This window comes from Lichenostomus cassidix, chromosome Z (assembly GCF_008360975.1).
Source record: "Lichenostomus cassidix isolate B80296 chromosome Z, HeHo_3.0, whole genome shotgun sequence".
In the NCBI taxonomy this organism is placed as follows: Eukaryota; Metazoa; Chordata; class Aves; order Passeriformes; family Meliphagidae; genus Lichenostomus; species Lichenostomus cassidix.
This window is the reverse complement of record NC_139511.1, coordinates 58073255-58097291: the sequence shown is the minus strand read 5'-3', so window position 1 is coordinate 58097291 and position 24037 is coordinate 58073255. Positions and strand designations below refer to the sequence as shown.

Sequence of the window (24037 nt, the reverse complement as noted above, 5' to 3'; positions counted from 1 at the left end):
GGACAGGGATCGCTCTGACACTGGGCACACTGCTGACAGGAGAGCTCTGCCTTGCTATCGCAGCTTGTATGGTCAGGAGAAAATCACACTGAATAGGCTTACTGCTGGAAGAACAATGTTTAATAAAATAAATCTTTGCCATACTCTTTTAGGGGATGTGGACAGTTATTTTGAGGAATTAAGTGAGATCATGTCATTTAACAGCCAAGCTCAGTTTGTGAAGTAATTTTTTCTGCCTGCATTGAAATAATACTTTTTAATCAGTATTTAGGTGGAGGTGAATTAAACATTTCACTCAAAGGTTACTCATAAAACTAAAAGCCAGTCAGACAAAACCCAGCATTTTTTGGGATCTTCCACAGGAAATTCAAGAGAATGAGCAATGAGCTGCCCCAACTTTACAACCAAAGGGGAAATCCCCATCCATCATCAGCACTGTCTGCACAGCCTTAACAGAGATACAGGGGGCTGATTCTCGTCCCCTTTACACCACTTCTGTTCTGACAAACTCTGTGATATGCTCTGATGTTTCTCTTCAGTGAAATCAATGTAAATAAACAGAAAGCAAATCTCAGTTTCCTCTGTCTCCCCTCTTAGACTTTATTTATCCTGCCAGAGCCTTGACAAGAAACAGCAAACAAGTGAAGGATCCAGTGAAAATGATGAGGCATTGGAGAAATGAAAATTTCCACACTAAAAAAAAATCTACAGGAAAGGAAAAAAAGAATAAAGTAAACCATAAATAAACCTCTGAATACCAAAAGTTGTTGCCAGTGAAGTTGGCAATGAAAGCAAACTGAACTGTGTGTGACCAGCCTGTCATTTGGGAATTCTGTGTCTCAAGTGGGCTAAGGACACTGCCAGTAGGCTGCCAAATAAAATTAAGGACTAGGCTAGAAATACAGGAGATCAGGAAAGCCTTTTCTTCATTAACACAAATTTGAATTGATAAATACAAAACCAAAAGTACAAAATGAGGAGAGGAGAGGAGAGGAGAGGAGAGGAGAGGAGAGGAGAGGAGAGGAGAGGAGAGGAGAGGAGAGGAGAGGAGAGGAGAGGAGAGGGAGAGGAGAGGGAGAGGAGAGGGAGAGGAGAGGAGAGGAGAGGAGAGAGGAGAGAGGAGGGAGGAGAGGAGACGAGAGGAGGAGAGGAGAGGAGAGGAGAGGAGAGGAGAGGAGAGGAGAGGAGAGGAGAGGTTTGGTATGTTTAACACCTGTCAAAGGGGGACTACACTGAGGCAAACATTTTCAGGTATTCATCTTATACCATATATAATTACTCAGAATTCAGTTCTTCTAATCACAGTTCTCTGCTGGCAGATATTTATATGCAGGAGACTGTTTTGTATATATTCTTGGACCAATTAATGAATTTAAAGAGTAAAAAATTGAAGTGTTAGGGGGTTGGGTTTCATGTAAACCAAGGAAATACTATTGGGAGGCATGAGCTGGCAGCAATTAGCAGTAGTAGACAGTTTCATCTTCAAAATACAAAGCAACTATCCTCTGAGAAGTGAAAGTTCTTCAAAGATGGAAATGAAAATTGCAGCTAAAACCAGAGGAGGAACACAAGTTTAAGGCTATAAAGAGCAGATCAATTAGAAATGGATGTCCTACCCCTGACCCCATCACAACTAAAACATGGCAAAAGCCTGTTTGAAAAAAACCAGCAACCCAACATCTCCTCCCAAGCTCTCAGGTCAGCAGAATAATGTAAAGCACTGTCTGCTGGCGCAGCATCAACCAAAATTGACATTGGCTTATATTACTAGGTCAGGCTGTAACCTGTGGGGCTGAGGAGCCAGTGTAAATCCTGCTGGGCAGTCCCTCAGTCGGAGAGAGATGCTGAGTTCAATCAGAGGAACAGGGAGCACAGCTGAGGCCAGTAACCATACCAACACCCTGGCCAAATCTGCTCCTGGGGGTGAAATATCCAAAAGAAGAGGGTTGCCCTCTTGGTGCATGAGAGTTCACAGATCTGCAGCAGCAAGGAGCAGGGAAGCTCACCCTGCACTTCAAACTCACACCTGCTTGCTCACTTGGAGGAGATAACAGATAGGTGTGCAGACCCATCCACACATGTATGGACATTTATGTCTGATAGTAACCACCAGCTGGTAAAATCCTATTTATAGAAATGGTCCTTGTCTAAAACACCAAACAAGATCTGAAAGGCCTACATTTCACATATGGGTTTCCCACAGGAAAAATGTCCTACAGAGATGATAAATAAAAAAATTACAGACAGATGTGGTGAGGAAAAGAAATCATAAAAGAAATCAGCACACTCCCCTAGCAACTAGCCAATATTATTTGGAATAAGATGGAAACTGTATCCTATGCTTGGAGCTAGAAGCCAAAGTAAATTATTACAATGGATTAAAAAATACATGTAATGGAAGAAAACAATATGAACAGATAGACAGCTGGCTTATGCATGAGTATCATGGAGGAAATAATGATACTATGATCTTCCACACTGTCCACTGATTAAATAGTGAAATAAATCCAATGTCACTCTCTTTAGTTTTAATGTTTCTCTGCTGTTTTACCTGTTGAATCCATTAAGCTTTCCTTTCCAGTGAAAAGCTTGATCCTGTAAAACCCTGAACTAAGCTCTTCCATGAAAATTGATGCAATGGGAATTAATGAAGCTTCCCCAGGTATCAGCAGCACAAAATTTGCCACCATTATTTAACTTGTGGTATAAATATATTTTAAATCTGGGAGACCTTCTGGATCAGATCAGAGCTAATTTTTTTTTCCAGATTTACAGGATAAATTGTCTTTGTGCCATCTTACATCATAATTACATCACCGTATATGATGTTTGGCTTCTGGAAGTGTGAAAGGTTTCAACCCTTGAGTTCCATGCTTTACAGGGAACCAACAGTCTAATATCAGGGAACTGTGTTTCCAGCTGAATACTTCTGGGAATAATTTTTCTAGTTCTTTTGTAAATAATCTGTTTCTCAAGCAAAACAGCCTGTGGGATGGTCTTGAGGTTGTATTTATGCCATCTGAAAAGTCTGACCCCACCTGTTAAAAATCCCCAGGAAATGGCATACCTCATGCTAGATGATAAATCTGTGCCAATATGTGGGTGCAGTTTATGCACTAGGTTAACAAACTTTGTTAATTTTACTCTTCAGACAGAGAAACATTAACCTCGACTCTTCTGAACTCAAGCATTCTGGCCACAGTTGCTATCCAGCCTTTTGATCACATAAAGTCAGGATAAGAAGGAAGCACTAATACCTCTTTATACCTCCTAAACATCGGAAAATGTTTAAAGCATGACCCTTGTTGCTCATTTCCAAAAGGCAGTCCCTAAACTAAAAATATGCTACCACACATTCCTGAACGATCCAACCTTTTCCCAGGCTTCCTTTACAAAAAGCCATAAGCACAATGCTATATGAGAAGCAAAAATTCAAAGGGAAGAACCGAAAGGAAGCTGAGCTGCAAAGTCCAAAATGAAAAGCCAGAAATAGGAAGTAGGAGATAAGGATCAGGAAAGTGAGATAGCGGCAAGGACTCCCCTTTGTATGATTTCTTTTCTTGCATCTTTTCAATGAATTGCTAATTACTCTTTGTTTCAGCTGTAACATAGCAACTCAACTTCACTCTGGTAAAAATAGATGCTTTGGGACATTTCCTACTTGCTGAAGGCAAGAGATGTTTACATGCTTTCTCCAGGCAGGCCAGGTGCTACGCAGAGATCTGGGTAGGCATGAACTGCAGGAACTACTTTAGAAACGACTGGGCATGGTGGGATGTCTGCAAAGAGACTCAGGAATGAGAGCCACAGCTTCTTTGGAGCACAGCAAAAATATACTTGTCCATATGCCCACATGCAAATATGTGGCATATTCAGCCTGGGAGCTGCTAGCCAAACTTAACTGCACATGATTTCTGTTCTGAGTTGGGCATTGAAATGGATCTGGGTCCTGTCAGGTCTGTGCTGCTTACTGAGCCCATGTGGCAGCCCTGTTCCCCCACAGGCTCCAGTTATGGCTTGCTCTGGTTGCAGGACCTCTGCCCTGTGCCACTCCTGTGCAGAATGGGTATTCCCAGTGATTTTACAGTCACTGTAATAATCTGCATAGCAGAAATCAATGTTATGAATCAAGTCAAATAGTTCTGATGTGCTCTGAGAAGCTGTTCAAGAGGCAAAAATCACTACAGAATGGTGCAGAAGTTCTACTACATGACAGCACAAGTCAATATTTTCCATAGCAGGCAAGTCTGGGTTTGTCACACACAATAAATTGGTAGTTGATGTCAATGGGAAACATGATTAAAAAATAGGTTGTGATTCTGTTATGCCAAAATCTTTCTTTTATTGCTTTCAAGTCATCTACATTTCCAGAGGAAGAAAGCTGTTTCAGTGCCCAAGAACTCCAAGATCTATACCAGAGAATTTCTGAACAGTACAAGAAAGTCACATACCTTTTCTATACTTCAGAAAATTTGCTTCTCTGAATATGACTGATCACTGACAGTCTAAAACTCTGCCTTCACACACACAAACCCATCTTATCAATAGTTTTGTCAGAAGCTGTTTCTTCTGTGACACTTCTCAATTCTATAAATCTAAATCACCCCAGATAAGTCATATATACACCTAGGGAAAAACAAAGCCTTTCATATAGAAAAACACCTTTGCAGGGCTGATCTCCAAACATTCCATTTCTTTGTCAAAAAAATCCAAGATGTGATGGTTCTTTGCATGCTCTTCTTAGATGGTTGGGTGTCCATATGGTAAACAGCTTTAATGCTGAAATAATATGACTATTTTGTCCCTCACTATTTGACATAGTAAACTGATAATAGGACCACACACTCATTTCTCTACTGTCATGAAGCCTCTGCTCTCAGTAGCTCTCTGCAGAACCAAAATAAAATATATTAGACTTGAAAAAAGCATTTTCATCAGTTTTTTCAGGATATGAACAATAACACAACAGTCAGTAAAATTACAAATACTGTAAAATTACAAATACTGAATGGATTTCATCCTTTCTGTACTCAACCCAAATGATAATTATACTCTGATTCTACCAGTCCCTGATAACTAAGCCAAACTCCCATTTAAGAAATATTCGTTCTTGGTATCTGTGCAGAATCTCAAAGTGCGCAATTTGGTTTTCAGTTCCTAGGTATAGATTTTAGAACCAGATATTTTAGGATTGGTGGGGAGTATCCTTTTACTTGTAACTCAAGTTGGTTTTGATCTCTGCTCTTTAACACGAAAAAGTTGATAATTCTATAGACCCTCATGGGAATACAACCATATCTTAGGCATTAATATGATTTCTACTTTTCTATACCAAAACATGTCTTTTGAAACTTCATTGCAGTTAAGGAGTGCTATTGTCTTCCAACACTTCTGCAAATGTTTTAGCCATGCATTATATATAATTTAGACTTGACTGAGTACCTATTTCCTGTAATGAGTGACAAACCTATTAAAAGCTTGTTATCTTCTGCTCCATGGGTTGCTAACAAGCAGATCTGTAGTCATATGTGTGAAATGTTGAGTTGTTTAAGTTAGTGTTAGGTGTCCTCATGAGCTAATACTTCCATGTATTCTTTGCAATATAGCCAGGATGATTTCCACAGGTAGAGAAAAGTCCATTTGAACTAATTAACTTAGATAAGCAAGCTTATAAAACTTACTTCAATCATAATTTTTCTTTGAGGATTCTCTCAGTTTTGTAAGTACTCATCTTTGAAGTATAAAGTTTTTTCAGAATTATTAGGTGATTCCAGAAAGACCAGAAGAGGATTTTGTCATTTCCTAAGTAATACAACTTCAGCAAAGAGCCAGACAAGGTCTAAAAGGAGTAAAGACACCAGTGGGAATGATTTTTAAGATTTCTCCAGTGTTCTATATACTTTGTTTCCTTGGGATGAGTGGTTATTTTATTCTTACTTCTCTCTGCCACACAACCTCTCCGGCTCAGCCTTAGTCCTCATTATACTGTTTTTTCTCCTTTATTATACTGCGCTTTCTCTCTGATCTATGTGCAAGTTTACTTACTCCACACAAAAAAGCACCCTAAAAATAAGAGTGAAACATACTATACCCCTTCATTCCATCCTTTTTGCTTTCTCTTTTTCACAGTCCTCACACTCCATCCATCTTGTCTAGTCAACCTAAAGCCTCTAAGATTTTGGATTAATTGGAGCAAAGTCTTGTTAAAGGAGACTTTTGGAGGTTGGTCTTCAGGCATTTCCATGCTGTCTGCATTTGGTATCTACTTCAGTGAACAGGTTTGGATACAAACTGAATTAATATCTTGGCTTCCATGAAGAGAGTCACCAATAAGGTTCTCCAAGAACAATGCAGTTGGAGAGACCTAACACAGGACCATTTGTTTCCCCAGTGCGTTGAGAGGATTTTCAGGCATGTGCTTCCTACATCCTTTGTCCTTTGCCCCGTAAATCATATGGCTGTGTTTTCAAATAATAATTTTTTTCTTTCCCTGGGGTACACATATTGTGGGTGAATGCTGACCCCAATGACTTAACTGCTGTGTCACTCATTTCAGCAGTATCACATACTACTTTCAATGTCTTATGATCTGTGCTGTGTGTTTTTTACCCACAGTATGGAAAGGAATGTTTGCAAACAAGCTCTAATTAGAAAGCAATGAGGAGTAACAGCTGCATGTTGCCCATGACAAATTTGGTCTCATTAATCAACAAAACTGCTAGAAAGCTTAAAATTATAAGCTATAAACCTACAAAGAGCCTAATCACTTCCAAATCTATTTTAGCTCGTATTTAATTTTCAGCTTTCTTAATATATTGCTAAAAGATGTGTAATAACTAAGCAATGCTACAAGTAGAGAACACAATCTTGTTGTTTTTACTCAAGAAATGTGACAATTCATATGTGCTTATATACACTCAGCATATATGAAAGAATAAAATATAATACACAAGTAGTATTGGGGTTTTTTTTATTTTATTCATAGATCAACCTTAGTTATCTGATCAAAACCTAATGGTAATTTTCAATCATTTAATCAAATGCCCAAAATATATATTCTAGAAGAAAACCACCTGCAAAAAAAAGGCAAAAAAAAAAGAGTAAAATGTTCAAAGCTGCAGCTATCTTTCCAAGTTATGAATCTAACAGACTGCATATGTGATTTTTCCATAGTGGCATATTATTCTTCTCTTTTACTTTATCTTCTGAATTGTCATAGACTGAGCATGGGTTATTGTAGATGTTCCCTGACCATGCTAGAATAAGCTTTTAAAGCAACAAAAACTTCTGAAATAGCTCAGAATCAGATGTATTTTCTTAGATCATTTATTTAAAATCAGATAACTACTACTCAATGCTACATTCTAATTGTGCCCCACAGTGTATCATGGATCCTCTGCCCTGTGCCAGGGGTTGGCCTATAATGGAAAGTCAGCTGCAGATGGTTGTTGACAGTAGGAAACAGCCCCCAAAGTTGTGGTGTACAAAATGTTCTCTCATGTGGATCCCATGAGGCTATTTGGGCCAGAATTGGGCAAAGTACCTTCAGTGCTGGCTATAGTGGCTTTTTTTGTTTTATAAAACAAGAACTGTTTGGTTTTTTTAATTTACAAAGCATTGGATATTTAAAAAAAAAAAGTTCATTTGCTACAATCAGCATAAAGGGAAAGGATTTCTTTATTTGTCTATTGCCTAATATAAGTATCTGAAACACGACTGGGAAACAACTGACTGTGCAGATGGAAACCCTTTCAAAGCCACCAGAAGTGTTTGTCTGGGCAGGTGCTTCCCAGGATGGCTAAGGGGAAACCAAACATCATGAGGAGGGAAAAACCTAACCCAGCACCGCTGGTGGAATAACAAGCCCTTCTGGAAATCACTGTCTCAAATATGAGATTGAGAACAGGTAACCATTACTGTCACCCTGACTTCAGTAGCTGGACGCAGAAAGAACAAAGGGAAGGAAAGAGGCCTGGAAGAAAAGCTATTTGAATATCACTCCAGACCTGAGTCTAGCTTTTGCATTATCTTACCTCCAGCAGTGCTCTCATCTCATGCAGGTACTTTGAATGTTTCTGCTCAATGAGGCCAAGACCATTCAATAAGATCAACACTATTGCTCATAGGACAGAACAGTCTGTTAGAAAGCAAGAAAATTTTTAATAATTCAGGTCTCTGATGTGCAGTCCCTGTCAAATCTCACTGTGCCACTGCCTGGCTGATTGTTGCTGCAGCAGAGTCTCATTTCACAGGGCTCGTTAACGCCAGCCACCCATTTCTACCCCCGGAGAAGCACAAACACCACTCCACTCCACTGTGGATGTGGTAAAATCTGAAGTTGATCTGCCTAGAATCATGAGCACCACAGCCCCCTGTATAACCCTTTTCAGCACACTCATATTCTCACCTGCCTACATTTTATTATAGAGCCACACCAAAGAAACTTGCAGTTAGAACCCATCTCTCGGAAATATTACAGAAAGAAAATTAACACCACATTATTGTCGACAAGTTTCTCTTCTGTCTGTTGGTGTGAGTTCTTCAGTACTGCAGATATATCTGCTGCCTTCACATTATTCTTTCCATTATGATGTGGATTGCACAAAGGCAAAATCAGGTTGGACTGCCTTGAAAGACAGAGCCTCTCAGAACCATCGACAAAAGGGAACAATGCAAGTTTCTCCACAGTCCTCCATCAGCATGCCCAAAGCACCAGTTCTGAGCATAATTGTGGGCACAGTGTGAATATTTGTTACTTGAACTCTGCTAAGACCAGTACCAGGACAGGACTGTGGCTTTTGGCAAGGGATGTGCATGCCCGAGATTTTAACCAGTGAAAGCTACATCACTGTCAGTGTGGTCCTTTGCCATTTGAATATGCCACAGTTCATAGTCCAAAGTTCACCCTACTTTTCATGCATCTGATGCATCTGATTTTTTCTGGTGTCGCTTTTCTGGTGTTCCTTCTGGGCTGAAAGGATCTGTTAGGGTTTTGGTTGTTACAGCTTGAGACAGACTGACCAGTGCATCCTAATAGATAACATCTTCTACATTGTTTCACAACAACCTAAACCAACAAGCATGCATTATTCTTCATTTAAATGGGAATCATAGAATCATAGAATCACTTGGATTGGAAGGGACCTTAAATATCACTTGTTACAACCTCCCTGCCATGGACAAGGACACCTTCCATGTTGCTCAAAGACCATGACCATGTTGCTCAAAGCCCCACCGTGTTGCTCAAAACACTAGACCACGTTGCTCAAAGCCCCACCCAACCTGGCCTTGAACAATTCCAGGGATTAGGCAATTCCAGTGTCTCGCTATCCTCTGAGTAAAGAATTTCTTCCCAACATCTCATCTAAACCTACTCTCTCTCAGTTTGAAGCCATTCCTCCTTGTCCTGCCACTACAGGCTCTTGTAACAAATCCCTCTCCATCATTCTTGTAGACTACCTTCAGCTACCAGAAGGCTGCAATTGGGTGACCCCAAAGCCTTCTCTTCTCCAGGATTAATAATCCCAACTCTCTCAGTGTTTCTTCACATGAGAGGAGTTCCATCCCTCTAATCGTCTTCATGGGTCTTCCCAGGACTTGTTAATTAATAGTTAATTAAATACTTATGAATGTTATTTTTTAGCACAGGAGTGATTAAGAGTGATTAAAACTAACATTTCACTTTTTCCTTTATTGATATTGCTACTGTTCTTCTATTTTACAGAAGATAATTATTCTTATCTTAATTTTCCATGTGGCCACAAAGACACTTGGTATTTTATTGAAATAAAAGTTTTGTGGGAGTGTGTGAATAGGACAAAGTTTTTTGCTTTTTACCCAAAAATGTATGAATAATAAATAAGGATGAAGTCTGGGAAACTCCATTGTTTTTATATGAAATCAAGTATGTGCCTTTGTAAGTAGCTAAGGCATTTAAGTTCCTGTTCTATTTTGATATAATGGCTTTTTTTGTTTTAATAAGGGTTTTTTTTGCTCATCTTTCTGTGGCTCTTTTCTTTGAAGAAGAACCTTGAACTGAATTATGGTTAAATTAAACCTACTTGCTATCTGCTAAACATTAATTATGAAATATTATTAGTCAATCCAAAAGAGCTCATTCAGATAATTGTGGGGTTATAAACATACTGGAATAGAGGTGTCTGAACCATCTGCCAGATCACTAATGAAATTAGGATACATTTTTGAAATTAGCAAACTGTAATTAAAAGATGTAGCAGACATATTAAAATTACTTGCTGTAATATGTCTGACTATGGTGAAGTGACTTATTCAAAGTTCAAAAGAGTCTTCTGAGTTTCTTTTTGGCAAGTATTCAAGAAAATTATCTTGAAAATCGGATGGCTTGCTTTGTTTTAACTCTGTTTTCTAAATGTTTCTTCCTGATGCCAGATTGAGTTGCCCGAAAGGAAGGTTACTTTTACAGCTTGCTAGACAGCTGGTGCCTCTGTAGTCAGAAGATAAAATAAGGATTTTCTCAGGAGATGTGGAGGCAGTCTATGCCCCAAACATATCACCACACTCTCAGGAAACAACAAACAGAATGCTTGTTGACAATAGATAATGACACCTCCTGCACTGAGAGACAGAAGTTTGTTTAAAAAAATAACTAACGAGTAGTTGAACATGCAGCGCTTTAGATGTACAGCCAAAGCAAGTACAAAACATCAGGCACTAACTGCCCAGCACAAGAGCAGTGTGAACACAGGGACTGAGGCTGACTGGCATCTGCACCCCAGTGCCATGTGTGAGGATGAGCTGCCAGTCCCCTGTGGCAGACAGAGGCCAGGGCTGTGTGTCAGCACTGTGCACTCTGCATTAACACCACACATCAAGTGTCAGTGCCATTTGTCATGTCTTTGCATGGCCCGGTCAGACTCAGGGGCTGCTCTCTGTGCCCAGTCATCACTACGTCACAGAGTGGCCCTAACATTAAAATAATCCTTAAGAAATGTTGCTTACCTGAAAACCTCAGTAAAAGGAGATACAGATGCAAAAGAGTGACAGAGAAGTCAGCTCTGCAGAGATGAAGATGCAAAGTGCAAGCATAGACAGGAGCATATGTCTGGCCAAGGGCAGAAGGATTCTTGAGGCAGAATAAATTTCCAGTAAAGATAAAAATAGCACAGAAGAGGTGGTCTGGTAGAAGAAGCCAATGTTTAGGAACTGGGAAGTACTGTGCAAGGGGACACCTCACAGGCACACACAGATTAGTGTTGAGGCACATTGTGTTAAAAGAGACAAGACTGAATTTCTGTCGCTGAATGAAAGTGGAATTAAAAATGCTGTGTTAGTATGTTTAGTAAACTCTGCCACAAGCTGCTGAAAATAAGCTCTTCTCAGTCTGGTCAAGAAAGTGTTTCCAGTTTAATTTTTTTAGGCCTTTTTAGTCTCTGTTGTTGCAAAACTGTAACATACATGGAGCTATACCTTGTGGCTTTCCTGCTTTGAGCTCAGTTCTGACAACCAGCCCAGCAGTGCTTCAGCAGTGAATGATACCAGCTGTCACCTCCTCTTCCTGCACCTTTCTTCTGCCTATCTCCAGCTGCAGTTAACCTTCCACCATGTGCTCTCAGAGGTGGTAACAAAATGCAGGATTGTGGGATGTTTTGCAGCCCCACTGCAGGACTCCAGCCACTCTCCCTGGTCTGAAGCATCTCTCCTGACACAGAGAGGTGGGAGGGCAGCCACTTGCTCACACCACCAGGATTTCAAAGCTAGAAAAGACTTCTATTACACAGGGGGAGGGAATAAAGACTCTTCTCACCTCAGGGTGGGCAGAAATTGAGCCTAGGCTGCTGTTCTGCTCACTTGCTGGGGCAGGGGCTAGTGGCCCTGGGGCTGAGATGGGTTCTGGTAGGTGGGTGGGGGAGCCACAGGGGCTGGGCAAGGGCAGTCAGACCTGGCAGTAACACCCTTCCGTGTACATCACCCATAAGCAGAAAAAAGATGCTGTGAACACAGTGATTTCAGAAGGTCACACACACAAAACCCAGCATCTGAATCAAAATGAACCTGCTGGGTTATGGTTTCCTGTCACTCACTCTTTCCCGTCAGTGACTGAGGGACAGCCACTGCCCACGTAAGTGAGGGTGTGAAAATTCTGCCTTCATCAAGTTAAACACCAGTTAGTGGTCATTGGGCTGCATGGTGTGAAATGTCTCCTGTCATTCACCTCACAAAGTTACAAGGGACTTTTAACAAAGTTAAATTTGTGTTTGCAAAATCCTCTGAGACCCTCAGATGAAAAGTGTGAACACTATATAATTGTTTCCACTTTTATATATCTTCCCTTCTTTTCCCTTGGCCTTTCCCAGTTTTGTCTCTATTCCAGTACTGAGCCAAATCCCACTGACATCTTTTAAGGTCTTCCTTCCCTTGACCTTCAACAAGAACTGGGTAAGACCCCACACACCATAGTGGCTTTATTGTCCTATGGCCAATGACCAACCCAGATTTGTGGTGTCCAGGGTGGCTCCTGCATAGCCTGTATGAGACAGGACTTGTCCTGCTCTGCTCAGAAGTGTGATTAGGCTCCCAGCCAATAATCAAGGCCAGTAGGTTGTTTCGCTGGAGTTATTTATTCATGCCTCTGCAATGCCCTGAAGTTTACATTATTTGGTACATATTAGTGCAATAAGCAAAGAAGCAGTGAAACGCTGCAGAAGGTAACTTCAGAATTGTTAGTTACAAAAACCTAGAGAATATCTGGAAGGCAATGGAGTACAGCAAGCTAACCAATTTCTTCAGAAACACACCAGGTCCTTCTGTTACTAGAAGTCTGTTGAAATCCATAGCTACAGTCCTATGTGTTTTGACAGATATTAAATAACATCTAACATCTAACTGGGTTAAAGGACTATAATTACACCCATTACAATCAGTATTCATACTTTTTGAGCGAACTGTTAATTGAAAGAGTGAGTTTATGAACCAAGCTGTGAGAAGAGATGTTTTAGTTGATTTTATCAACAAAACAAAAACAAATTTAAAATCCCCCACACCAAAAGCAAACAAACAAACAAACAAAAACAAGAAAAAACAAACAAAAACAGACAAACAACAAAAAACATTTAACCTTGGGGGGAAAAGTATTTATATATTTATAATGAAGACTAATTGAAAAATTGTTTCCCTGTTTAATATTTTAACTCATTGAAATTGAATTTAGATAAATAAGTACTTACTAAATGTAAAATGAAGTATTTGGGGTTCAATAGCATCACAGAGAAATACTTGAACAATTTAAGCTTTTGTTCTATTTTTTCTCATTCAGCAGACTTCTAATTCACTATGAGTCTGAAACTGAATTTTTGTGTAAGTACACATTAACAAATGTTGCCTTATCCCAGGTGCAACAAACACTTTCCCATCTCACTAAGAAGTAGAATGAAGACCAACACAAATGATGTGCTCTAAGTGGCAGTTTCATATTTAAGATTAGTAAAGGTGTTATCTGTACAACTGTAGGTATTTTGAACTGTTCTCATAAAGCTGTGGTGGTGTTAGCAAAGCTGTAAAGCTGAGAGGTAAATTTCAGAGGTGGTGCACTCAAACAGCAGCATGCAGCTCTAACGCACAGCACAATACTTGTTAAAATGCTCTTCACTGTTTCATGGATCTCTGTCACTGGAAATCGTTCTCTTTATCCAGTCAATATATTTTCCAGCCAGCCGTGTATAAACTCCAGGTTTATACAGGCCTGTCTTTCCACATTCTTCTCCAAAAGAAACAATCCCACGGTACTGACCAGCACAGATTAATGGCCCACCTGAATCTCCCTGGAAGACAAAGCAGAAGTGACTGTCAGTGTATATCCATTTCTCTCCAGGGGAGCATGCAGTGCCACCTGCAGTGCACAAGCGTGCTTGGAAATGTTGCCTCCAGCCTTTTCCAGCCTAAGAAATGGAACAGTTTTCTTACGTAAATTCATAGGAGTTGGGTGAGGTATGAAGAGTGGTTTCTCTTCAAACCTGAGGCAGCCTTTGATGCAAAATGTTGTAGACCAGAAGAGTGCTAAAACAATTCTGTTTCAAAATATACTTTTTACTGTTGATACAAATTGATTCTCACTTCTTTATCAATTGTCTCTTCTGGACTCAGCACAGAAGGCATCAAAAGCAAGATCCAAACAACACAAGCAGCCCTTTTGGGTATACAGTTAATCCTGTACTATTCAGATGTTGACTTCTGGAAAGCATCAGATTAATTCAGGCCCTGAAATTTCTTCTTTTTCTCCCAGAACTACAGGTGGTGTCTAAGGAAAGCACCACAGCTAAAGAAATGTACTTGAAGTTAACAGATAATCCCAAACTCAAATTCCCATACTCTCAATCCTGATTCCTACATTGACCTAATTTTAAAAAAGTTTTAACACTTCTTTCTCACAGCAATAAATTTTCTCACAAATGTGGTTAAAATCACTTCAGTCATGATCAGCCACATAAGATATATAGCACTTCTTTGTTCCCAGTGAAATGGGAGCCAGTGTTAAATATATGTCCCCCACTTTGTAATTTGCTTCTTACCTGGCAAGCATCACTTGGAAAAGAACTACCCCTCCCTATAGCACACAACATGTTCTTGGTTATTTTGGGACCTTTGACATATTTTTTGCCACATCTTTTTCTATCAACAATTTTAAGAGTAGCCTCCTGGAGATATGGCGATGGCTTTCCTGATGATGTCCTTCCCCAGCCAGCCACCTTGCACAGTGTGTCAGGCGCAACATCTTCAAAAGAGTCAGGCAGAGGCAAAAGTTGCACGTATTTATTCAGCTTTGCAGTATCATTCAGCTAAAAAGAAGAAAAAAGGAAAAACAAGGGAAAAAATACAGCTTTCTTATGCAGAGAGGAAGGGAAATATAATCCAGTTCCAATTAGCATTTAGTCTCACTTTACTAATACTTTCCTTATACATAACTTTTCACTATTTAGGAACTGATCCTGAAGTTAAATGCTCCTTTGAAAACTCAAAAGATTTTCCATAGTAGCAGTAGAGCAATTCCCCATCTATGGCAGCAGTAGTGAGTTCAAGCCCAGCTTTCCACTGGATACAGTAAGAAATGTAAAACCTGCATGGGAGTCAGGCTGTTGGATCTATGTCCTGTGCACAAACCTAACTTGCCACTGAACTTTGGTGCTGAAATCAGACTCTGGTGCTTGACTGACAGAAAAGTCTCAAAGCACGGTGCAATGTGCCCAAGAACAAACACAAAAACAAAAGCTATAAGCAATTAGACATGACAGCAGCAATGTAATTGAGGAAAAAACAGATTTCAATGTATTTGGACTGCCAATTTTTTCTCTGAGAGATTCTTAAGGGCTTAAATGATTCAAACTCTCTGTGGTTTTTTGACCTTTGCCTGACAGATTCATCATTCAAAGGATTCATCCTGCAGCAGAGGCTGGCTTATAGCCTATATATGGAAACACAGCCAAACCCTGACACATACCCTTGGTGTGCTTGGTAAGGGCTCACAGCTACTGAACAGACATTTCAGTATTACAATCCCAGCACCGTGATTCATTTCACAGGTTGCTGTATGGTTCTCAGATAAACAATTCTGGCTTTATATCTTAAAAAAAATACACTTCAACAAATCACAAATAAATTTTAAAAAATTTTATAGTTATTATTGCCAGTGTTGCTGGAAAGTTCCAAATATGGAAAGCTTATCTCAAGACATTTAATACCCCATTATGGCAGAAGTGTAGAGATGGGAGGTGAGCTCTGGTACTATCCCTGCTTCTGTGTCAAATTCAAAGGATTTTATGGTATCCATATCGTTCTGGAACAGAGTTGGGATTTTGGTTTTGTGTTCACAAATACCTCTGTGCTGCTGACAAGTGGCCACAAGAGAAGCCAGTGAGATGAGCCTGGTCTACATTTACAATGAAGCAGATGTAGAATGCTCACTAACATCTGGAGGAAGGAGCTTCTCAGAGATGGGCTGTGATGAGGTGCTTGGGCCACAGATACCTGTAAGTGCTCCAGCTAGCACAGAAAGAGACAGGGTTGCCTTCCTCCCTGTGCCATTGCCATGTCAAACTTGCGATGCCATCAAAATACTAGAAACCAGGTTCCAGTCATAGAACCACAGAATCATGAAATCATAGAACGTTAAGGCTGGAAAGGTCCTTAAAGATCATCCAGTCCCAAACTCCCCATGGGCAGGGACACCTCCCTGTAAATTCAAATTCTTACAGCCCTGCCCCACTTCAGCATCAGACAATAATGTTGGCAAGGACATCTTTCTGTGCTTCATTCTGTAGTGTCCTGAGCCTCCTCCACTTTGTGACCACCCTGTGCTCCTCCAGCTGAGTCCATATGTCCTGTATTATCCACCATTTTTCTTTACGTAGTTACCCCAAAAAATTAACAGTAAGTTTCACCTATTTTTATTTAGTCCAGCACAAGGTATAACATCTGGGGTAGAGGTGTGAGCCAGACTCCATTGCATATACCCCTCCAGCACTGCCTTTTAAAAATTACTGAAGAATGTGCTTTGTGTTTTGGAGTCGCTGTAGTGAATGGGTTAAAAAGGGAGTTTTAGAGCACAGACTGGGCTTGAACTGTCAGCTGTTCTCTGATATTGCTAAACCATGTAAACAATGTGCTCTTCAATATCAAAGAGTAGCCAAAATGATCATCAGCAAACTTCATTTCATAAAAATACAGCAGTAATTAACACAATACCTTGAGAAGCATTATATCATTTTTCCGAGAATGCCAGTCAAACTGCCAATGAGGAATGGTTTCCACAATCCCAAATATCTGCTGTTCTTTTTCAGCAACAGATGCCCGATGAGCTCCAAGAACAACTCTGGCTTTTGATTTATCTATTCTGTAATTTAAAGAAAGTATAGGGAGAGAAAGTCACCACAGGAACTGAGCAACATTTCTCAGAATAAAAAAAAGACATGTAACGATACCATTTCATTTTACAACAATGGGATTAAAACATAGAGCAGGACATCATTCATTTCAGTGCTTTGACATGAGCTGCTTTTTTCTTCTATAAAGTAATGTTTCTTTACTGTGAATATAAGTTAGTGAAATAATTGTATGATAACAGACCTCCAGAGATTTTCAGAGTTTGAAATTAGTTACATGAAAGAGCCTCCCATCTTTGTAAGGAGAGCACAGGGACTGCTGCTACTGATGCCTTTCATGAATTTCTGACAGGTCTCCTTTGGATTTATGACCTAATCCTGCAAAGGACTGAAACATGTCTGGCATGCATCGAGATTGTCTTGCTGACATGTCAGAACACACATCAGTATTCAGTACTTATCCTGAGCATTATCATACAGGTGTACACCTGCTAAAGTGGACATCTTTAATATTGATAAGTGTTTTGTCCTTAATTTCACTAAACACAAGATCCAACGCATTAAGGAAGAAGGATGTACATTGCATAACTCAAGACACCCCAGCAGTGAATATTAAGAGAAAAGAGAATGCTTTTTCATTCAAAATCCAAAATCCAAAGAATTATGTGTCCACTTCCTGCTCATAAACACAAAAAAGTTCAGCAACTCATAAATCCCCTCTATCCCAAGCTCTCTGAGTATCATCAGAAATATATTTATTAGCATTCGTATTTCTTCATTTTGCCCTGCTAAACTTAATGCAGCCCGATAATCTGACATTGCAGAAGACATATTGTTGGTTTCCTGTGCTTCATTTTCAGAACATAATCTCTGATTACATACACAGGACAATTTATTCAAGCCAGAGAAAAAACTTCACCAATCCAAACAACTTTCAAAAATTATAAAAATCTATTTCCTTCATTTGAGCTACATGTCTCACTGAAAGATACAATTAATTTATTTGTATATGAAAGTTTGCTTATGAAAATGACTGTGAAGACAGTGGAGCAGTTTATTTTTTTTTTTATCTACAAAGAACATTTCTTTAGTGAGAATGATACAAGACAAAATTCCATCTCTTTGACCCTAACAGGTGGTTTATAGGCCACACAGCAATTCAGGTTGCTGAATTCATGCTGTTTTGTCTAAGACAAAAATTATTTCAGAAGTGTCACATAAGATTCAATAGCTAGGAAGTCTTACATGCACTGCAATTGGACCTGCTATGAGTAGACCAGGCACAGAACAGGGGTGGCTGGGTTTTGCATGAGCATTGTCTTACAGCTCAGGAGAAGGAAACCAGACAGATTCAACTTGTCACAGTGACAAAGCCCAAACCAATGTCCAGTTAGAAACCCAAACCAGTGACCAGAGCACACTTCCACAGGATCAGAGACAGATAGTGCCCTTTCCACAGAACAGCTTACAAATCTGAATTTTTATAACAGTGGATATCTCTGACCTATTGACTGAAGAGTGAGAAACTCCAGATCCCATTAAAAAAGTCCATGAAAGAATACTTGGGGTTTTTTTGCAAATTTCAAAATCAGAGCATGCTAGGAATGAATATTTCTACCCTTACGACTGAACCTGATTTAGCCAAAAAAGTGTGAAAGTCAAATTCACTGAGATGGAGATTTGTCCTCTATTTCAGACTAAGTCATGGAAGGAGGCTGGCCAAACTGCCCATACTGCGTTTAAGGAGGTCAGGTTTGCACAGGTGTATGGTAACTGGTTTCGTTATGGACATTCAAAGTAAGAAGGATAAATTGGAGAACTGGAATAAACTTCAGAGAACATTTTAACAAAAATTTTACTTCCTAACATGAACAGTAGATGTCCTCCTTACCCTGAGTCAGCTGTTCGACAGCAGAACTTATCCTACCTGGGGAAGAGGTACTTGTGCTCACACTTAACTTGCCAGAAGGACAAGGTTCCTTGTCACAGTTACGAGTGACATTCTGGTTTCGTGAGGCCAGGTAACTTAAAATGAGAGGAACGGTGATCCCATCTAATTCAGCTTCAACTCTCAGGGTATTTTCGCTCTTAGTCGCAGGCACACAGATAAGATTTGTTTGAAGCACCTTGAGACATGTTCCCTTCTCTAAGGCATTGCTTTTTCAGACGCATAAAGAATTAATTCGGTCTTTTAACAGAACAGTATTTATGCGGTAACATAACATTGGCAGGATCTGACTAACAAAGGTAACAATGCAGATCAGTAGTTTACAGCAACTTAAAACAGAATGACAAGTTCTTGGATCATTTTAGTGAGAGAACTGCATATTTTAACAATTCATAAGAAATCAATATCCACCTTTCTTCACTTACAGGCTTGCATACCATGCCCCACCTCAATTCTTCTCTTTACTGAAGAATTTTAATCGCCCCATTTTTAGGTACTTACCGACAATGTGCTGCTGTTAAAACCCATTGTTTTTCCACAAGAGTTCCTCCACAACGCACACCTAAATTTTTTACCTGGATAGCAGCCATATAAGGCCAGGAATGAGGACACACTTCCTGTCCTCCGATAATGTCTGTGCAGCCACCTGAAATACAACAAAAGTGCAATTATATTTTATGTTATCCAGAGGAATTGGGAATTTAGATACTTTTAGGTGAGTACTTGCATCTTGTCAGTAGGGTAACAGCAATTAGAGAGAGCAGGAGAGCAGGAGAGCTACCAGGTGTCATAGCTGTAGCTATTTGTTGACAGGAGCACTGTAACTTGTCATGCACTCTTTCGTATTTAAATGTCCCCTACAGGAAATGGGGTTTGAAAGTTTTTTTTTTTTTTAATAGCTCCCTCTCTTGAAACTTCCCTCTGCATCATTAATATTGTGGTTTTTTGCTGTAGATTGATTTCTTTAGATTCTTTCATCCAGTTTCTTTAAAACATGCCTGTTTCTTGAATCCCCTGATAAAACCCAAATAAAATCTAATCTCTGAATTACACCTAGGTGTCTCAGGGTATTCAATGCACTTTTGGCTTCAAATGAAAGGGAAAAAAAAAAAAGGAAAAAAAAAAAAAAAAGGAAAAGGAAATATGTGAGAAGAATTAAACTGGCCATCTTCCAGCTGGTGAAAAAAAAAGAGAGAATGAATGCCAGGACCACCTGAAAAGTCTTCACAGAACAGCAGTGTGAAGGAATAATCAGAGCATGTGGAGTACAAAAGTCACTCCTAAACTGTTTACCAAGATAAAGTAAACTCGGGGCACATGGAATACAAAAGTCACTCCTGTGGACAAAAATACACCAACAGCCAACAATTGCTCCACAGAATTGCACCGCCCAGGTAGCATCTTCTGTTGAAAGACTGAAAAATACTCATATTTAATTAACAAGAACCACTGAGAGCCGTCAAACATCTGTTATTTGATAAGCTAAAGAATGTGGGATATAAAAGACAAGCCACACACATGTAAGACAGAGTGATTTGTGTTTTCTTAGAAATAGTTTGGGCGGGGGAGGTCCGCTCTCAGAAAACCCTGGACTGTGAAAGTGCCACATGAGAACAAAACATCTAATCTGTGGTCAAACAAAAAAGATAAATTGGTGAGAAAGACATTTCTGAATTGCAAACCTCTGCGTCTGCATGCACGTTTTGCATGCCTTGCTGGTAAACCACTACAAGAAAAACCAGACTGCCCTTGTGTGAAAAACTTACAAAACCTGCTACCATATTCAGTACCTTTAGAAAAAGTCCAAAATGTAACTTGCCCAGTGTATTTAGCTCTCATTTTTATTCAAGAGTTACAGAATGGCAGCTCTCAGTCTCAATCAGACAGGAGAAGGCTTGTGTTTCCATATCTAACTTGGATTCTTTCTTCCAAGTACAATGAACATCATAAAAGGAATGCTGATTTGCTGCAAGGCTTTGAGGACTCCCTGAGTTTACTACATCTACTTGTATTTCTGTGCTACTACATTTTCCTGTGATATCACATAGCAAATAGATGGAAAGAGGGACACTGAGTGAATAGCTGAGGCAGAAAAGACAACTGGGTATCATGAGGGAGGGGGAGAGGGAGAGGGAGAGGGACAGGAGAGGGAGAGGGAGAGGGAGAGGGAGAGGGAGAGGGAGAGGGAGAGGGAGAGGGAGAGGGAGAGGAGATAGGTATGCCCAAGCATATGTTCTGCCCCTTCCCCAGCAAGGTCCTGGGAGTCTGTCTCCCAACCACTGAGGGATGTGTTCCAACACACCGGGGTGGGATTGGGGATGAAATAGCCCAAGAAGAAGACGGGGAAAGCAGGGCAGCTCTGCCTTGCTGTGCTCCTGGCAGCTGCTGGCTCTGCACCACTGTCCTGACCCCTTTCCCAGCCCAAGAAAACAGCCCTTCAGCTGAGATAAGGCTGCCTGAACTCATTAGCCAGCAACCTTGGAAGTTTTAAAGGTGCAGTTTAAATTGGTCTCCTGAGCTGGTGTCCTAAAATCATGTCTGATGATCAACTTAAGCACCACAGAAAGCCAGCATGGAGGAAAAAGGAACACAGTCACTGCAGGAGGAAAATTACCAAAATAACTGTATATTATAAGACAAGAGATAGAAGACCTCAGCACAGCACTGGACAGAGCTGAAAGTGATCCACTGACTCATGGGCCTAAAGCCCCTAGGAAATTTCCCCAAAGGCAGAGGCTGGAAATAGAAGGTGGGTATACTCCTTGTTCTTTTACTCAGCAGTGGCTTCTGCTGAGTGAGCAGCTCTGCTTTGTGGGCACTGCAGGGAGAAAGGATGGAGAGCTTCACTTACAATATGCCACTCCTCTTGAAGACAAACTGAGTACACAAAAGAGAAGCAAATAAAATAATTTGACTTGAGTTTTGCTTTGGGGTTTCCCTTCACATGCACAAGGCCAATAGAACCTAAGCTTCACTATAAATTAACTTATTGCCATAACCATAGACCCCCAGCCAACTAACTGCACACCCTAAATTTTATGTCAAATTTTCAGCCTCAACTACATCAGTTACATGCTGAAGAGAACACTCTGACAAAAACATTTGGGTACAGAATTTGATGCTGGTAATGTGCAGATCTTTAATACCCATGCCAGGAGGGTTTATGTGAATAGTCAGAGAGGTTGCTCAGAAACAGCTTGCACAGAAAGTGATCAATTGTTATGAAACAGTTGATCTGTTAGGCTGCATATTTCTAATTTTAATTATCAGTGTAAATGGATCTCTCAGAATTGGAGAAGATTTTTTAAGAGTCATGGATATGCTAGTACCTATAGAGTTTCCTAAAAAATATCTTTAAAATTAAGTATGATTTAGAAGTAAATAAAAGCACATTTAGAAATTGAAAAAAAAAATTAAATGGGCTACAAAAATTTGTGTTTAGATAGTAGGCATAGATTTACCTACATCTATTTACCTGGAAAACATCTAGGAACATTTACTAATGTTTTATTCTGTGTCTTCCAAATAGATTTTCCTTGAAAACAGGTCAGGCAAACATTGGATGATACATACCAAACCTCTTTTTACTGGCCATTGCACCTCCAAGGATGAATCATAGTAGCACTACAAGTTTAAGCTGGTTTGAGCATACAGGAATTTTGCTCACAAGTGCTCATCCTGATCATGTTTCTGCATAGTCCAGACAGGAAGCAGCTTCGATATGGTAGGAATGCTAATTAAAATCAGACTATGGCAAATATTTATGATTGATAAAAGACTTTTACCTATCATACCTGATGATACTGTGTTCAGGAGAACACTGTGAAAAAGAGCACTGGTGCTACAAAGTGATGATAGTTACTGGCAATGTGCAAGTAATGAGGAGAAAAATGAAAGAAAATTAAAATCTTGGTGAGTTTTTGCAGTGCATGGAGCTGTCACCATGTCACATAGGTGACCATGTCTCAACCAAGACACATCAGTGACGAAGAGCTCCACAGTCTCTAAAAATAGACCTACACCTGCCGTCAGAGAAATCACCAGCAGTTATCCTCTGTCCCAGAAGGGAGGGCAACAGCAATTTTGAGCAAAGTCTGCCCAAGATCTTCTACAGGTGAAACTCACATGGGGCTGGGTCAGTTGAGCTCAAGATGTGATGCAGTTAGAACTCAGAAGCTTTCTGCAGGCTCACCATAGTGGGGCTCCTTTCTGCAGGTTGACTGTAGTGGGTCTCAAGACTTCAAGAAACATTCCAGTCTGTGTGACAGCAACATTTCACTGGTTAGATAATAGAATAATTGGTACTCCAAATTATTTAATATTGATGAAAGTTATTACTATCATTTGGGTATATATTTGCAAGTGACAAACAGCGCCTTTACAAGGCTCTAAATAAGATTTATAGACACATAGAATATCCTGAGTTGGAAGAAACCCAAAAGGACCATTGAAGCCCAGCTCCTGGTCTTGCACAGGACATGCCAAGAGTCACACCGTGTGTCTGAGAGCATTATCCAGTCACATCTTGAACTCTGTCAGGCTTGGTGACCACTGCTCTGGAGAACCTGTTTCAGGGCCCAATCATGCTGTTTCCAGGACTCAATTCAGTTGCATAAAACTCAATCTTTAGGGACATTTAAGACACTGTGAGTTTTCCAGACCTGAGCACAGGGCTGGCAAATCTGACACAGCATCTTCAGAAGACCCATGGCCTTCTGCACCAGACCTTAAACACCTCAAGACACTTTAAGTGTCACTATACCCTTAACTATAGGCCATGAAACCACATTCAGTGCTGTATGAATGCTCAGCCAGCACAAAGCCAATGAGGTAGGATCAGATACTGAAATGAGTAAATATCAGATTCCTTGGTCCTGAGGGTCTCCTGACCAGCACAGATATTTCACTGATGGGGAATGGACTGCAATTCATGTCTGACCTGGAAGCCACCTGAGGTGTCTGGAATGACTTCACACAGAGAACTGCATCAAGCCTCAGCTAATGTGAGCTGAATCCCATTGTATTTCACTCCTATGTTCATACATCAGTTCTCTGCAAAGGCTACAGAGCGAATATGAAAGGAGGCAGAGTCTGTCTTCACACCTCTGCAGATGATGCAATTTCTCACTAAGTCTTCTGCTGTAAGGTACATTGTTGGGGAGGGTTTCTGTCTTTGTCGTGGTTACAGATGTCAAACATCCTTAAGCAGAAAAACCAAAACCCACATCCTCTTCAC

General features: G+C 40.1%; 1 protein-coding gene across 1 annotated transcript; it reads right to left on the bottom strand.

Annotated features, from left to right (window-relative positions):
* Positions 1-13115: 13115 nt before the first annotated feature.
* Positions 13116-19776, bottom strand: LOC146424991 (granzyme K-like). Its single transcript, XM_085043388.1, has 5 exons — positions 19529-19776; positions 19303-19447; positions 16717-16864; positions 14547-14813; positions 13116-13799 (listed from the first exon to the last, which is right to left on the bottom strand). The coding sequence occupies exons 1-5, from the start codon at positions 19590-19592 to the stop codon at positions 13632-13634; spliced, it is 792 nt and encodes a 263-aa protein (XP_084899514.1). The 5' UTR covers positions 19593-19776; the 3' UTR covers positions 13116-13631.
* Positions 19777-24037: the final 4261 nt, after the last annotated feature.

Bases quoted from the DNA above. Each gene is read 5' to 3' on its own strand.
- LOC146424991 (XM_085043388.1), bottom strand. From the start codon at position 19,592: ATGACACCTGGTAGCTCTCCTGCTCTCCTGCTCTCTCTAATTGCTGTT. The intron at 16,865-19,302 runs GTAAGTACCTAA...TTTAAATTACAG, and splicing joins TTAACAGCAGCACATTGTCG to AATAGATAAATCAAAAGCCA. The intron at 13,800-14,546 runs GTAAGAAGCAAA...TTTGTCTTCCAG, and splicing joins TTCCAAGTGATGCTTGCCAG to GGAGATTCAGGTGGGCCATT.